Consider the following 16,679-nt stretch of genomic DNA (forward strand, 5'->3'; position numbering starts at 1 on the left):
TTCATCAAATACCACTTTAACACCATGTGAAATATGAAATTTTGTTTTTGTCACTGAACACCACAAGAGTCAACAGTTGGCCCCCGAGATCCGACAGTGTGGATTAAAATCCCCAATTCACAACGAAATACTTTTGATCCTACGGCCAGTGTTTTCTCAATCAACGGGAGCATTGACATGCGCATAATCCCATCGCTCTTCCAAGTTCTAATCCAGATTGAGAATCACGTAAACCAGGAAAATGGTAATCATATAATTGCATCTACGTAATTTTACCTTAAAAGAGAGGCTAATTTGGAAATATAAAATCAGGTGTGGATGAAGCAAAATGTATATATATATATATTTTTTTTTATTTTGTAATTTGTAAAATATATAAATAATTAAATACGGTAAAATATTTAATATTAAAATAATAACAATAATCCACAAGGAGAGGGAAGAGAGAGTGAGAGATAAATAGGGTTTTGAGATTAGGTTTTGCAGCTCTCTCTCATTTCTTGGCTGCCACTTTCATTCTCTCGTCGTCTCTGGCATTGCGGCTAGGGTTTCTAGCGACTCCATTTCTCTCTGTCTAAGAGAAAACAAAAGCCCTAAAGCGAAGTTTCTGTGGTTGTCTGCTGAAGATCTGAATCCATGGAGTTGAGGAACAACTGAGGTTCGGTTGCTATCGCCGGTTCAGTCTCTTTGAGTTAGGGTTCTTCGCGGTCGGAACAGAAATGGCAACTGCTAACCCTTTCGACCTGTTGGGTGACGATGATAACGACGATCCGTCGCAGTTGATCGCTGCTCAGCAGCAGAAGTTGTTACCGAAGAAAGCCCTATCTCCGACGCAAGCCACTGCTCCACAGCAGACCAAGCAGGCTAAGCTGCCCGCCAAACCCCTTCCACCGGCCCAGGCTGGTGAGCTTTCGTTATTTCTAGTTCATCGGGGTCTATCGTTCTTTTATAAATCTATGTTACTATTTTGCACTTCGTTTGTTTCGTTAAGTAATTTAAGTAGTGTTTTCCTCGTTTGTCTGTAATATGTGCCTCTCTGCTTCGTGTTATACGTATATAGTGGGAGAAATGCTTCTTATTGTTTTGCGAACATGTATGGAGGAACATTTGGATGCGATTCTGTCTGTATTTATATTCCTTCAGATGCAGGGGCGGGATTTGTTGTCGTAGATTGCTTTATTTTCCTTTCTCATTCCTATGCGTTAGTTTGGAAACGATGTTCTACTGTCCATCGGTTCAGAATTTTGACTTTAGTTTAGATTTGTTGGCCGTGACACTGCAGTCTGTTCGATTAGGATGAGCGGGGTTATTGGATATCTGTTCACATGTAACTTTTGAGGGAAATATGGTTATTCAATTGTTTGTCTACTCCCCTGTGATTGGGATAGAAAATATTGGGTTCTTACATTGGAATTCATTATGGTGCCCTACTTTCTAGTTTCTACCTTCGTTGTTGTAGGGACAGTCTTTCCCCTCGTCTCCCTTTATTTTATTTTGTTGGCAAAATGTCTCCTCTTATGTTAGGATTTAGGTTTTGCATCCCAGAATTTTTACCTATTCTTTTAGTGCAATTTATTTTTTCCTATCTTCTCTTGCGGAGGTTGATTAATGTTTTTATTATACTTACGGAAATGGATCCAAAATTGGCAAGATCAAGACATTTATTGACATAATTATTCTTTAAGGAGTGCGATATATATTTCCAAATTAACCATGCATCATCTTTCTGTTATTTACTTTTTCTCTTCTTTTGAGTAGTAAGAGAGGCAAAGAATGAACCTGCCCGTGGAGGTTCATTCTTTTAGTGCAATTTATTTTTTCCTATCTTCTCTTGCGGAGGTTGATTAATTGTTTTATTATACTTACGGAAATGGATCCAAAATTGGCAAGCTCAAGTCATTTATTGACATAATTATTCTTTAAGGAGTACGATATATATTTCCAAATTAACCATGCTTCATCTTTCTGTTATTTACTTTTTCTCTTCTTTTGAGTAGTAAGAGAGGCAAAGAATGAACCTGCCCGTGGAGGCCGAGGTGGTGGACGTGGATTTGGCCGTGGTGGTGAGCGTGGATTCAATAGAGATTCAGGCAATAATGAAAATGCATTTAGCAGCAATGGATTCTCTGGAGGGTATGGTGCCCCTGAAGAGGGAGATACTGGGAAACCCTCTGAAAGGCGTGGCTATGGTGGACCACGTGGTCCTTACCGTGGTGGTCGTCGGGGCGGATTCAATAATGACGAAGTGGCAGAAGGGGGGGAGCGCCCTAAGAGGATATTTGAACGTCGGAGTGGGACTGGTCGAGGGTGAATATCCATTTTGCATATTTTACCTATAGAGTACTTACTGTTTTGTCTTGCCTATATGCTTTATCCACCTCAATGCTTTCATCAAACTTCATTATGTATGCAGAAATGAGATGAAACGTGAAGGATCTGGTCGTGGTAACTGGGGAACTCCCACTGATGAAATCGTACAGTGAGTATTTTGGTTCTATCCTCAAGTCTCTTTTCACATTTTGGGAACCTCTAGTGATGTCATTAGTTCCTGCTGTTGAGATGCATGTTATTCATTTCTAGTTCGTAGCCATTTTTGTTTATTACCTATTTCTTTTCTAATTCTACTAATTTAGGGAGACTGAGGAAGTTGAGAAGACTACAATTACTGAGAAGACAGGGGGAGAGGATGAAACTGGGGATACCAACAAGGAGAATCCTGTAAATGAGCCAGAAGAGAAGGAACCTGAAGATAAGGCGAGTCATTTTGCTATTTAAGTGGAAACATTTTTTAACGCATTCATTTGATGAATTTAGAATTTAGGGACATTTTATAATAAAAACAATAATCATTATTGCCTTGGGAAACAAGATGTGTGATACAAGTTGCCTTGGGAAACTATATCATTAATCATTAAATTAATATTATCATGCATTACTAACATGGTTATGATGGCCTTTTTTTCTGCCAGGAAATGACACTTGACGAGTATGAGAAGGTAATGGAAGAGAAACGCAAGGCTCTGCAGGCACTGAAGACCGAGGAACGGAAGGTGAACTTGGACAAGGACTTTGAATCCATGCAGCAGCTTGCTAGCAAGAAGGGCAATGACGATGTCTTCATTAAATTGGTGAAGCCCATTGTAACAGCTGGATGTTTTCCTGTGTTATGTAACTGAAATCTAGCGATTCTTACTTTGATTTGTTGTAGGGTTCGGAGAAGGACAAGCGCAAAGAGGCGATTGACAAGGAAGAGAGAACTAAAAAGGTACATGTTCACATGATTTGTAAATGGCTTTTTTGGCATGCCATTAGAAACACTAGTGATGTTTTTATTATTCTGTCGTTTATATTCTTGTCACCTATTTTAACTATTTTTTGATTTCAAATTTGTTGACTGAACTATTTAATGATTGTTTTGTCTATTGGGTGTTGCCTGAAGTTGTACGCTATTGTTTGGGTCCTGCAAGTTGTTTGTGCATATTTGTTTTGCTGGCATAGATGCATTAAATGTGTAATAGTGTATGGATGATAAGAATCACGTGAACTTCCTAGCTATGTCTCGCATGTGTTGCCATTTTTTGTTGGTGATTATGGTCAAGGTTCAAAGTATCGATATCAGCCTGATATGCCCATACAGGGGGTGTTTTGTGGCCTTGACCGGTTCAGGGGTGTATGGACCTTAAACTGACCCCTCTGAACCATATTTGAAGAAAAAGCTTAAAAAATAAAAAAGGATATTGATACTGTCCAAAACCCCACTTCCGGCGTATTGGGCGTATTGATATTTTGAGCTTTGATTATGGTTACAATTTTTAATGAACCATGTGACAGGTTCAATGTATTCTCTATCTAGTTTTTTTTTTCACTTTTATGGATCGATCTTAGAGAAATTCTCTTTTGAATATGTCTGGTTATCCTAGAAACTTGTCATGGTTAGTTTGTGATTTTATTAGAGCCTCAAGATTATTCTTTTCTTTGGGATTTGGAAATTTTCCAATTGTATATACAACGAACTTCCCTTCCCAGGCACTTCCTGAAAATTTCGTTTTCTAGATTCAACAGCCTGTGCTGCATGACATGTTGGTTCACAGATACTTGTTACAGTATCTTGGTGCTGGATGCATTACATTTACAGGGTGAACTAACATGTCACGCATGTTAATTGTAAGTTGACAGTGTTTAGATATTGATGCTGCCTTTGTTGTGATGTACTGATGTCATTGCTATTGGTAATTATATTTTTACTCCCGTATAAATGTATAAATAAGAGCTGTATATAATGTTTGATCTCATGCCAAACTAGGCTTCTTTTTTGTGGTTGTTCATGCCAACTGCTACTCGAGTTCTGGGTAATGATAGTGCTGTAGTGAACGACCCTTGAATTTATTGTGCAGTCTGTGAGCATTAATGAATTCCTAAAGCCTGCTGAAGGAGGAAGATATTACAGCCCTGGAGGGCGCGGTCGTGGACGCGGAGGCCGAGGTTCCAGAGGAGGATTTAGTGGTGTGAACCAGGCGAGCAATGTGGTGGCCCCGTCAATTGAAGATCCTGGGCAATTCCCAACCTTGGGTGGCAAGTGAGAGAGATTTAAGCTCTCATCATACCTCTCAATCTCTATTTGCTTTTTTTTTTTTTTTTTATTATTATTCCTTTGTCCGGGTTCTTCCTTTGGTTTTGATCGTGAGGAGTTGGGTGAGTGGCAGTGGCACAGGATATGCACAGGAATAATTCAGTTTTTCCTGTATTGAAAAGAGATCGATCCCTGGGAACGTTTTTTAAATGTAAATTTTAGGTGTTTTAATGTGTTTACATTTACTGTTGTTTTCCTTCATGGATTTTGTTTTTGTGGTGTCTTTGGAATGTTGGCCCCCAGTGCCCGGCTTGGCTCTCTGACGGGCGGGGCAAATGGGAGGAGAGCGCCCGTTTAAATCTCCTCAGTCCTCCAATGAGGAGCCGACATTATTCGGCAAAATGCTTGGTTTTATTTGAGAACAGGCTGGGCTACAGCCTACAGGCTACTTTCAAATCCTGCTCGGCACGTTTGCCCCCCATCCCTCGCATTCATATTTAGTTCTTGACTGTCTTTATATTTTTTTGCTAATAGAATATTTGATTGCAATTATTATTTCCCCAAACCCATGCTGACGTGTATTTTCCAAACAACCAAACGTTTTTCAAATTAGTCAGCTTTATTTAATACTCCCATGGCCCAGTGTTTTCTAAGATTCCTGTTAGCTGTTAGTTTCTGTTGGCGGATGAAACAACTTTGGATTTTGCTCATTGACCCGTTTCTGGCATCAATCTTTCGTCAAACGAGGCTGTTGATAGTGGAGGCTGATCTGGTGGTAGTATTTGTCTCAAGTCCAGAATTGCCTCTCATTGCTCTTTGACAGCCGATTTAGTTGGTAGGCTGATAACAACAATTAGAGAGTATTGTCTTGTTCATTATTTGTTTGCAAAAGTTGAGTATTTGTTTTGGTTGGGGTTGGACCTGGAGACTTGGTTATGGACATCTCTGGCAGTTGGTATGGTATTTTAAAATTTTCAAACTATGGGCTATATTACTCAAGAAACCACCATATCAATTACATGGGTCAAGAAAATAACAAAGGCAGGTCGTTAATGGGGGAGCTATAGTCAACATAAGGGATGGGATTTCGATCTCTGGGGAGGGTGCGAAGTCGCCCAATCAAGTCGTCAATTTTGGCTTCAGACTCTGCGTCAAAGAGCTGAGCGCCCATGCCTTCGTAGTCGAGGTTGAGTTCCCAGGCGAAACCGTCGATCCAGTGCGAACGTCCTGCTAGTAGGTAGAAGTGCACCGACACTTTGCTTAAAGCCTCGTTCATGATTTCGATTGCTGGGATGACGGAAACGCCCAAGTTTAACTGTGAAAGAAGACCGCCTGAGCTTCACTATCTCTAGTTGGGCCCTCGATGAGTAAACCAAAAAAATTGGTTAACCAAATCGGTTGGTTCGGTGTTTTTAAAAAACTGAAGGTACTAGTTTGGTTTTGGTTAATTAATATAGGAAACTGACGGTTAACTGAACCGATCGTATACATATATTTTTATTTATTATATATATATATATTATAAATTAATAAATATGCATTATATATAAATATATTTATAATATATTATATATTATTTAAAATATAATATTATATATATATTTATAATTTTTATTATATATTTATATAATATATATTAAAAAAATTAAAAACCAACAAACCGAACCAACGATTAACCAAACTGTTAACCAATTAACTGACTGGCTTCAGTTCGGTTCCGATTACCAGTTTTCTAAAAACTGATAGTACCAATTCGATTCCAAAAAATGCCTCACGGAACCAGGATCTTCATTGTTATTCATGGGGTGATATTTCCAATGGACAGCTGCAATGTGTTATAAGCAAATCCATATTACCCGATATGGGCTCATATCAAACCAAAAAGTACAAATTTCGAATTCAGATCTGATCCCAACATTAGGATTTAGGAGAAAAACTTTAGATGTTGGGGCCAAGAGTAGAGACAGTTTCTGAAAATGCCACACTACCATGAGAATGGATAAATTAATAATTACATCTCAATTTATTTTGACTAAATACCAAAATATGGGCATGGATAGGTGAACTGCCCAAAACGTACCCAGCCCAGAAACTCTCTCAACAGCCTATGCTGCTGGGCCCCAACAGCCAAAGTTATCCCCGGATTTAGGAGTAGCCGTTGAAGAAGACCCTATTTACCACTGTAAGGGCTTTTTTTTAGTATTTGGTGATACACCACACCCAAATCCAAAATCCACTATAGGGGCCATTTTGAGTAGCCTAACTAGCACCATACTTATAACCCCGCTCCTCAATTTTGGTGGTAGCAGTATTTCAATGATTGAATCCCCGTCTCTACCGAAACGAACCAGAGTTATAATGCAAATAAATTTGCACTGATGCAAAATGGTTTGAGTGTAAATCTTAACTTACTTTTGTTTCAAATTTTAGCTTATTTTGTTTGATTGCAATAAAAATAAAGTAAATTAAGACATCAAATAGGATAAAGTAAAATTCAAAATAAAATTAAGGGAAATTTGCATTTTCTTTATTTGTATTCCCATACATTTATATTAGTGCAAATAAAATTGCATTGCAACCAAGCACATTATAAGGGACATTTTGAACTAACCTTCACCAATTGAATCTATTTTTCATGTCACCCAAATAATAAATTTTTAATTTAGGATAAATTTCTTAAACTATCTTTATTGATTTAGTTAATTGACTAAATGTATCCTTATCGTTTGAGAAATGATTTAGTTAATTGACTCTACCCTTTGTCGTTAATATTAAATACCCAATGTTACCCTCATCCCCTTCCTCCTCCACCTCTCTCTATCTTCCTCTCACCTTCTCCTTCCTCCGTCGTCAATACTAGATCGCCGTCGATTTCGATCGAAGATCGACGACAGTGGAGTTCACGCCAATCCGGAACGGGATTATTTTTTACTAACGTTGTTTATGGCTTTGTTTTTTATGCAAAATGGGGTTTCGAGTTTGGTGTCTGCATTGATCCGACTGAAGGAATTGCAGTATGAGCGTCGATACCCTCAGGGAAGGGGAGAATTAGGGTTCTTGTCCGTAGTCCTTGGATTTCCATGGGTGATGGTGGAGTCGCCTATGTGCCTTCGCAGCATGTTATGGAAAGGTTTCCAATTCCGAATATGTTCTGCGGGGGCAATGGTGGCTTCAACTCCAAGTCTCTTCAGTTTGCAGAATCACAAATTCAGAGAAATCATGAGAAGAAAATGGAAGTAGGGATAGAAGATTCTGGTCTAGTCAAAGGGCGAAAAAGAGGTGCAGAGAAGGGTGAATTGGGTTTAGAGAGAGGGAAGGAAGGGGAAGTTGAGAAGGATGAAATTCTGGCCGACTTGCTGCCAAAGGATGAAACCGAGGAGGGAAAATTGTGTTTAACGAAGGGCCCGAAAGCAGAATTGGAGAACGGTGAGTTTGTTCCAGATAAATTGAAAAAAAAAAAAAGAGAAGCTGAGAAGGGAGAGTTAGTTCCTGATACATCATCGACTCGGATCACTTGGCATCACAATGACTTAAGCACTGAGTCAATATCTTATCCCACCTCAGAGTCGAGCCCATACCTAATCAACACGGAGATCAGCTACTGAGTCGTTACCTGAACTCGGAATCGAACTCTACTGGCGCCTCGAACCGCTTGCTCTGTAAGTCCGATTCACAACGACGGAATGATTTCTCGTTGATGGTCTCAAGGATGGGTTTCCAAGACCGAGTCGTAGTTGATGTTTGACACCGATAAGCCGTTAGATATGCCTCTTGTGCCACACTGCTTGTGACTCGGTCCCAAAACGAGTTAGTTAGCTCTTGCAGGCGCGGAATTACTTCTGAAACCGGCGGAGCTATTAAGCCTCGACACAGGACTGCTTTCCGGGTGTCTAGCATCGGAGGCAGAGGCGCCGCATTTGGCGATCGCTGTGAGCCTTGTGTCCAGAGAGACGAGGTCGACGGGAGAGGCGTCGGACTGAAACAGGGAGAAAGGTAATAGTAAGAAAGGGAGGTAGAAAGGACTATAGTTCAGGGGAACCACGGAGAGGTGAACCGGAGAAAGTGGAGAATGAATGTGGTTTCTCTGAAAGCTGGCAGTTCTGACTGCTCTCCGTCGCTTGGTCCGGCCAAAACACACAACAAATTAGCGGCGGATTTTCCGTGTGTTCTGCTACTCTGCCCGTGAACCCAACACCAACAACGATGGGAAAAAGGGGAGAGAAAGAGGGAGAGGCCGATGGGGAAAAAGAAGAAGAGAGAAATAAAGGTATAGAGAGAAACAGATTAAAAGGGTAAAATAGTCTTTTTGTTAATGAGAAATTAAGGAATATTAACGTAAGGGAAGTACTAATTCGAATAGCGTTAATCAATTTTCAAACAGTAATAAAGGTATACTTTGACTTAGTCAATTCACTAAGGGTAGTTTAATAAATTTATCTCTTAATTTATTTGGCATGAATATTCTAATTTACTTCATCAGAATCTTCTTTTTAATTTTAATTCACATGAACCAAATATAACCTTAGAATTGCTTCGAACTTTCGACTCGCTGTGATTAGGGTGTTCATGGTTCAGTTCTTTGCAGTTTAGAGAAGATCTAACACAAAATCAGTAAATTATGATTTTAAAAAATTTCAAACTAAACCAAAGCAAACCATTTTGGGCATGAAAATGAAATCATACTAAACCGTTTTATTATGATATGGTGCGATTTCTAATATGGTTTGGAGAACTTTGAACCATTCTTTGATTCTATTGGGCTTAACCCAGATAGCACCCTGAAAATAAAAACTTAAAACTTCTATTTTATTAATATAGTTATAATTTTATATATAATTTCGGTTTGTGGTTTTCAAGAAACCAAAATAAAACTGTAAACTGCAATTTAACGACATATGAAACCGAATCAAACCATTTTCAAATGCAGACTGAAACCGAATCAAATCACAAATTTGGTTTGAATCGATTCGGTTTTACGGTTTCAACCACACAATGAACACCCCTACATCAGATGGTCTGGTGGAGGGGCGGTCCGGTCTCCGGTCTCCCTATAACGGAAAGTTAAAGGACTTGACACTGCTAATAATTCTATATTTCTATTTAAGAGAAGTGAACCCCGATTCTGCCCGACCATGTTCTCTGCCTAAATACCGACAGGCGATGGCCGATGCCTCCCAGGATTACAAAAAATCATCGCTCATCTTTGCTTACGTTGGTTTCACAAACAAAATACCGCTATTCTCCACTTTCCAACTTCCGATTTCTGCACCCAAATGCCAACAGAGGCCGAGACACAGAAGCCACCAACGGCTCTTCTCGTTCCCACCCGGCGGGCAAAACCAACGTGGTTCCCACCGATAAGATGACGTCAAGGAAACCTATTTTCAACGGAAAACTTGGGCAATTCGATCGATATGGGTTCGGCGATATTGTTTCGTCGAATAAGATGATCACCAGATATATTCGTTCTGGTGATTTGGATTCTGCGCTTGGGATATTCGAGAACATGACTGTTAAAACCACAGTTACTTGGAATTCAATCTTGGCTGGCTACTCGAGGCAGGCCGGGAAATTGAGAGAAGCGCGCCAACTATTTGATCGAATTCCTGAACCGGATACGGTCTCATTCAATACCATGTTAGCTTGCTACTTTCATAACTCGGATATCGAAAGCGCTCGACGTTTTTTTGATAGAATGCCAGTTAGAGATGCTGCATCTTGGAATACCATGATTTCAGGTCTCTCCCAGAATGGGAAGATGGCTGAAGCCCATGAGCTCTTTAAGGTAATGCCAGAAAAGAATAGTGTATCGTGGAGTGCCATGATTTCGGGTTATGTGGAGGCTGGGTGTTTGGACTCGGCAGTGGAATTATTCCAGCAAGCTCCGGTTAAGAGTGTGGTTGCATGGACAGCGATGATTACTGGGTTTATGAAGTCGGGGAAGATTGAGTCGGCGGAAGAATTATTTAAAGAAATGCCGGATAGGAATTTGGTGACTTGGAATGCCATGGTTGCTGGTTATGTGGAGAATGGTCAAGCAGAGACTGGATTAAAGCTTTTTAGAAGGATGGTGGCAACGGGAATCAGGCCCAACCATTCGAGCTTCTGTAGCGTTCTCTTGGGTTGCAGTAGTTTGTCTGCTCTGGAATTGGGGAAACAGGTCCATCAGTTTATCTCTAAGTCATCGTTGAGTCTTAATACAACTGTTGGGACTTCGTTGATCAGTATGTATTGCAAATGTGGGAATCTTGAAGATGCACAAAAGTTGTTCAGTGATATGTCCCAAAAGGATGTTGTTACTTGGAATGCAATGATTTCTGGATATGCCCAACACGGTTTTGGGGAAAAAGCAATTTGTTTGTTTGACGAGATGACAAAGAGGGGAATACAACCAAATTGGATCACCTTTGTTGCGGTTTTATCAGCTTGTAACCATGCCGGGTTAGTAGATCTTGGAATTCAATATTTCAATTCTATGGAAAGAGATTATGGGTTTGAAGCTATGCCAGATCACTACACATGTATGGTTGATCTGCTTGGTCGAGCTGGTTTACTGGTTGAAGCTGTAGATTTGATCAAGCAAATGCCTTTCAAAGCACATTCTGCCATATTCGGTACCCTCCTGGGGGCTTGTAGGATCCACAAGAACTTGGAACTGGCTGAGTTTGCAGCTAAAAACCTGCTTGATCTGGAACCAATGAGTGCTGCGGCTTATGTTCAACTTGCCAATGTCTATGCTGCAATGAAAAGGTGGGACCAAGTTGCCAGGGTACGCCAATTAATGAAGGACAAAAAGGTTGTGAAGATGCCTGGGTACAGTTGGGTTGAGGTGAAGAGTGTTGTTCATGAGTTCAGATCAGGTGACAGGGTTCACCCAAAATTGGCTTCTATACATGCAAAATTAGATGACTTGGAGCATAGGATGAAACTGGCAGGGTATGTGCCTGATCTTGATTTTGCATTGCATGATGTGGGGGAGGAGCAGAAGGAGATGATATTGTTGAGGCATAGTGAGAAGCTGGCAATTGCTTTTGCACTGATCAGTGCACCCCAGGGGACTCAAATCCGGGTGTTTAAGAACCTTAGAGTCTGTGGGGATTGCCACAATGCAATCAAGTACATCTCTGCAATTGAGAAGAGAGAAATCATTGTAAGAGATACTACAAGGTTCCACCATTTCAGGAATGGGCATTGTTCTTGTGGCGACTACTGGTAAGCATGCACAAGTGGTTGGGGGGGGGGGGTGTTGTTTCAACTTTGGGGTCTGATTATCTCATGCCCAAACATAACTCTCTAATGTAAGTTTATACAAAGTCTGTTCATGCTCTGCACATGAAGTGGCTGATACAAGTCAAGAAAAATGCAAAGTCAAAGAAGTCATTTGCCTCATGACAGCTATTTATACAAGCTGTAACCATTGCAGATCACCCAAGATACTCTGTGAAAAAGGGACACCCAACGAGAAACAATAGATTGGATGGCATAAAATATCTGCTACCCATGGTAAACTAGATGGACCTGAGGGAAGATCAGTTTCTCGTCCTGGAGGTCAAAGAACTACCTTATATTAGAGGCAAGTAGGGGTAGATATATATGCATATACATCTAAAGAGCACCTTTTGTTTTGGGTATACATGTATTGTACGGGTCGTTTGATGGCATAATGATGTTAGGGCAGTAGAGAATTCTGGTCGAAGGATGATCTTCTACAAGATGTGGGTACTGATATAAAATTGGATGATGATGCCATGAAACTATAACGAACAAACTTTCTAAGGTAGGGAACACAAGGCATCCTTTTGTGAGAAAGAATAGCGAAAAGAACAGAGAAAATGAATGGACTACAGTTGGTAGAAGAAAATACGGTGGAATGAGGAAGCCCACTTTCAGCCCAAGATTTGATTTTGATATGGCAAAGGACAGAACTTGGGGTAAGAAACAATACAATTGGACAGGATTTAAAAACCAGTGATTTGAATGTGCTAAAGGGCCTACCCGAACAAGATATCTAAATGCTGGACATGCGACTATTATGCCAATGGCGACTGTAAGCAATAGAAAACAATGGGTCCAGAAAATAAGTTCGATTGTTGTTCCTTATGAAAACAATTAGGAAAATGAGAGCAGGTACCCCTATCCAAAACTTAAATGTTTTTGAAAATGGAAATAATTATGCAGATGACAAGAACTATGAAGATGTGGAAGGTGAAACCGATCAAATAGTGGAAGAGGGAGAAGGAGATAAGGACGAGGACTGGGATGAGCAAGCAGGCCAAGAAAACTATGATAATATGCATGCAGAGGATGCAAGTGAGCTGAACTCTGAGCAGGAATATGCCAATCTCAGGAATAATGAGGATAAGATGGATCCAGAGATAAAATCGGTTGCAAATGAAGCTTCTCAGTTCAGTTTTGCAGGCACGCCCTTGAGCTCATCAGAGCCCATAGGCCGCTATATGTAATTTTCTTGAAACTAGGAAAAATTTGGAGAGAACTAAAAAAGTAATTAAATCTTTTGCAAATCTTTATGACTATTTTGTAGTGGATCCCATTGGATTTTCGGGTGGTTTATGGATTTTTTGGGATAAAAACAGATGTAAGGTTGATGTTATTTTGTTAAATGATCGTTTAGTGAATCTCTAATTTATGATATGGTTACTAGAAAATCTTGGTTCTGTACATTGTGTTAATGCTCCCCCAAATAAAAATGATATGGAATTGGATTAGATATATCTCTGAAAATACTAGAGCACAGTGTTTAATTGGAGATTTTAATGCTATCAAAGAAATAAAGGACAAGAGGGGTGGTAGATCGGTCTTACCATATCAGACTAAAGATTTTAATGAGCTTATAAGTGGTTGTAATCTTCTTGATTTAAAAATGTTGGGGAATAAATTCACTTGGAGAATAGATCTACATGGGAGAGGTGGTTGCCAAGAAGAAAGCTTTGGGGAGGTGGTTGTTAAGAAGAAAGCCATGTGGTGCCAAGAAGAAAGCTTTGGGGAGGTGGTTGCTAATTCGTGGAGGCTGGATTCTAGAGGTTCAAGAGCTATGAAGTTTATAAGAAGGAACTTTCTAGTTCAGAATATCAGAAAATGGAATAGAAACATTTTGGAATTATTTTTATCAAAAAGAAAAATATTCTCATTAGATTAAAGGATGTTCAAAGTTTTTCTAAGGTTTTAAAACGTGAAGAAATTCATTGGACCAATTAATTGGGCTAAAGTTCGGTGACAAAAATAATAATTTTTTTCAAACCATGGTGGCAATAAGAAGGAATAATAATAAAATCTTCAAAATCATAAATGATGAGGGAGAATGGATCAATGATCAAGTAGAAATTGCTGTTTTTTTTTTTTTTTTGTTAGCAAGTTTGAAGACAGATTTAAATCTGAAGGTGCTATAGGGGTTGACGATTTCATTGAATATATAAACCCTTGTATTACGGATTAGCAGAATAAATTGATTTCTGCTGAATTTTCTAACAAAGAGATATGGGAGGTGCTTCTTTCAATGAAAGATCTTAAAGCTCCATGTCCATATGGACTTAATGTTTTGTTCTTCAAAAAGTATTGGAATATTATAGGGGATTCGGTGAGTGACTTGCTGGGTGGAAACAAAAAACTCTTTCTTTGGAAGGTAGAGTTACACTCCTTAATTTGGCGATAAGTTCTATGCCACATTTTATCATGAGGTCTTTCAAGTGCCCAATTAATGTCATTGAGGAGATAAACAATAACCAAAGAAATTTTCTGAGTAAAGGGAATGGTAAGAAGCCTATTCACCTTATTAATTGGGAAAAAGTATGCCTTCCCAAAAGATGGGGAAGCTTAGGCCTTAAGAATCTCCACTAGGTGAATGAGGCTTACCTTGCCAAGTTAGGTTGGAAGATTTTGAAAGAAAATCAAAATCTTTTGGTCAAAGTTGTGACTCACAAGTATTTAACAAAAGAAGATTTTTGGAACACTAACTCAAAAAAGGGGATCCCATGGGCTTGGAGAGGAATCCTTAACTCAAGACCCCTTCTCAGGGGGGGATTGGGTGGAGAATTAGTGATGGTAGAAATGTTAAATTTTGGGATGATAATTGGCTTGAGCAGGGACCCATTAAGGATTTGGTGAACAAAGGCATCTCCATAGAAGAAGAAAATTTTCTTGTCTTTGATTTGATGGACCATGAGAGGGGAGTGTGGAAGGTGAACTCATTGAAAAACTAAGTTCCAAATTTTGTATGGACTAATAGTAGGTCCATCTTCCTTCCTTTGAGAGATAGAAGAGATAAATTAATCTAGAGATTAGACCCCAAGGGAAATTTTACTATCAAATCTGCTTATAAGGAGACTAGTGTCAGACCCTTAACATACTAGCACGTTAGTGGCACAGAGTGGGCCACGGGCCATGGACCTAATGAGGCATTGAGACATGAAATACATGGCCTGCGGATTAGGCCAAGGCATGGGTGGGACGGCTAGTGCAAGATCAGGTGATGAACTAGGCCATGAGGCTCATGAGGTGGCATGGGCAACACGACTAGGTGGACTGAGGGATCTGGCAGGCATAGGCAGGCTGAACAAGCGCCTAGCTAGGACAAGGCCAGCACCTAGCGTACAGGGTAACTTAGCAGGTGTCAGGCTAGGACAGGGTCAACACCCAGGCGTAGGCGGAAATGCGCCATGACACAGACAGTGCAGTCATGCTACAACACATGGGTGCGGACATTTGAGCAAGTTGGCGGGCTAGACTTGCACAGATGCATAGTGATGCCTAGGAGGGACCTTAACACAAAATACGACTGAGGGCTTGGCACATGCCATAGGCGAGCCGGATGCCTTAGGCGTGGACGAGGAGCAGGACACTCTGTTGACAAGTGGTGGACTCTCCACGGGTAGGGGAGGTGGTGGACTCTCCACGGGTAGCACCAGCAGCAGGTTGGGTGCCCATGCCCCAAGGCTGGGTGGGGCTATGTGAGGAGTTGGTGGCGCACATGACAAGGTGGACACACTCAATGGTTGGGTATTACGCGAGCGACCTAATGATGGTCGCACGCACACAACATTGTGGTGTGTGCTATAACCGAGACACAGATAGGGCTAGTGTGACATGCTGTCACGGTTTGACACAAGAGTAGCCTTGCCAACGCTTGGCAAGCAGGCTTACATTAATGGACACCATCGTCATTTTTGCCTATAAGATTTTGGGAGAATTAATGTTATCTTCAAGCAGACCTCTAAAAGCTTAACGTACTCTTTAAGGAGGGGTGGTCAACCTCCTTGGATGCCTAACATTGGCATTCTTAGACCAACATCCCTTGTGGGGTGGCCCTGGTTAATGGCTAGCATGGCTACCAGGGTTCCTCATGGGCGCACACATGCTCATGGGGACAGTGCATGGACCGATACTGTGCCACCGACACTCAAGGGAGGCTTGGCATGCGGGCCTGGCTCAAGCATGACCCTTCACCATGCCAGCCCCTTGCCTAAGCTAAATGAGCTATCCCATTGCCCATAGCTAACAGGTGTGTTCCAGCCCAGTGGTTTCCTATCATCATTGACACTCATGTGCCTACATCATCGGCATACAGGAGTCCCTTCTCATCGGTGCTCAGTCGCCTCTCATCATGGTCGTCCCCCTATAGCATGTAAGAGGCACCTCCCATGGACCAACCAAAGCTAGCCGAGTGCCCCGATCATGCGACTTGAGGTCATGATCCAGTGCTACTAACCTTGGTGGAACCATCTCATCGGGCAACTCCTAGCCTCGCATCATACAAAGGCTTGTCCCGGCTTGCCTTGGCCTAGACGCCGCACGGGTTTCTTCTGCTGCAGAACTACCCCCCGTGACAGTTGGTATCAGAGTAAGTTAGCCAATTGTTGTCGCAGTTGGTATCAGAGCAAATCAGCATAGAGCCAATTGAAGCGGTCATCACGACAAGCAGCACATCGTGGGGTGTGGTCCCTAGGCAATTCCACTCGGGTACAAGCAAGCAAGCATACACATCAGGCCTGGTAAGAGGCCATTCATTGTGTCCCCATTCCAATGACCCCAAAACAACACCCATGCGGGGATAGACGCATGGCATATTGTGGCATTTTGAGTGGGGGAGTGACAT

At 41.0% G+C, this 16,679-nt stretch overlaps 2 protein-coding genes across 2 annotated transcripts; both read left to right on the top strand.

Moving 5' to 3' along the window:
* Window positions 1-366: 366 nt before the first annotated feature.
* Window positions 367-4,831, top strand: LOC148880546 (RGG repeats nuclear RNA binding protein A-like). Its single transcript, XM_088962479.1, has 7 exons — window positions 367-903; window positions 1,998-2,307; window positions 2,414-2,479; window positions 2,634-2,754; window positions 2,970-3,128; window positions 3,209-3,265; window positions 4,395-4,831. Exons 1-7 carry the CDS (start codon window positions 720-722, stop codon window positions 4,578-4,580), a joined length of 1,083 nt encoding a protein of 360 aa, XP_088818605.1. The 5' UTR covers window positions 367-719; the 3' UTR covers window positions 4,581-4,831.
* A 4,748-nt stretch (window positions 4,832-9,579) lies between these two features.
* Window positions 9,580-13,236, top strand: LOC148880547 (Tetratricopeptide repeat (TPR)-like superfamily protein). Its single transcript, XM_088962480.1, has one exon. It carries the CDS (start codon window positions 9,738-9,740, stop codon window positions 11,784-11,786), a length of 2,049 nt encoding a protein of 682 aa, XP_088818606.1. The 5' UTR covers window positions 9,580-9,737; the 3' UTR covers window positions 11,787-13,236.
* Window positions 13,237-16,679: the final 3,443 nt, after the last annotated feature.

Source organism: Nelumbo lutea, chromosome 1, assembly GCF_056320005.1.
Source record: "Nelumbo lutea isolate HS-2025 chromosome 1, American lotus-T2T, whole genome shotgun sequence".
Classification (NCBI taxonomy): Eukaryota; Viridiplantae; Streptophyta; class Magnoliopsida; order Proteales; family Nelumbonaceae; genus Nelumbo; species Nelumbo lutea.

Coding starts and splice junctions, on each gene's coding strand:
- LOC148880546 (XM_088962479.1), top strand. CDS start 720: ATGGCAACTGCTAACCCTTTCGACCTGTTGGGTGACGATGATAACGAC. Junction 2,308..2,413: donor CGGAGTGGGACTGGTCGAGG/GTGAATATCCAT, acceptor TTATGTATGCAG/AAATGAGATGAAACGTGAAG. Junction 2,755..2,969: donor AGAAGGAACCTGAAGATAAG/GCGAGTCATTTT, acceptor TTTTTCTGCCAG/GAAATGACACTTGACGAGTA.
- LOC148880547 (XM_088962480.1), top strand. CDS start 9,738: ATGCCTCCCAGGATTACAAAAAATCATCGCTCATCTTTGCTTACGTTG.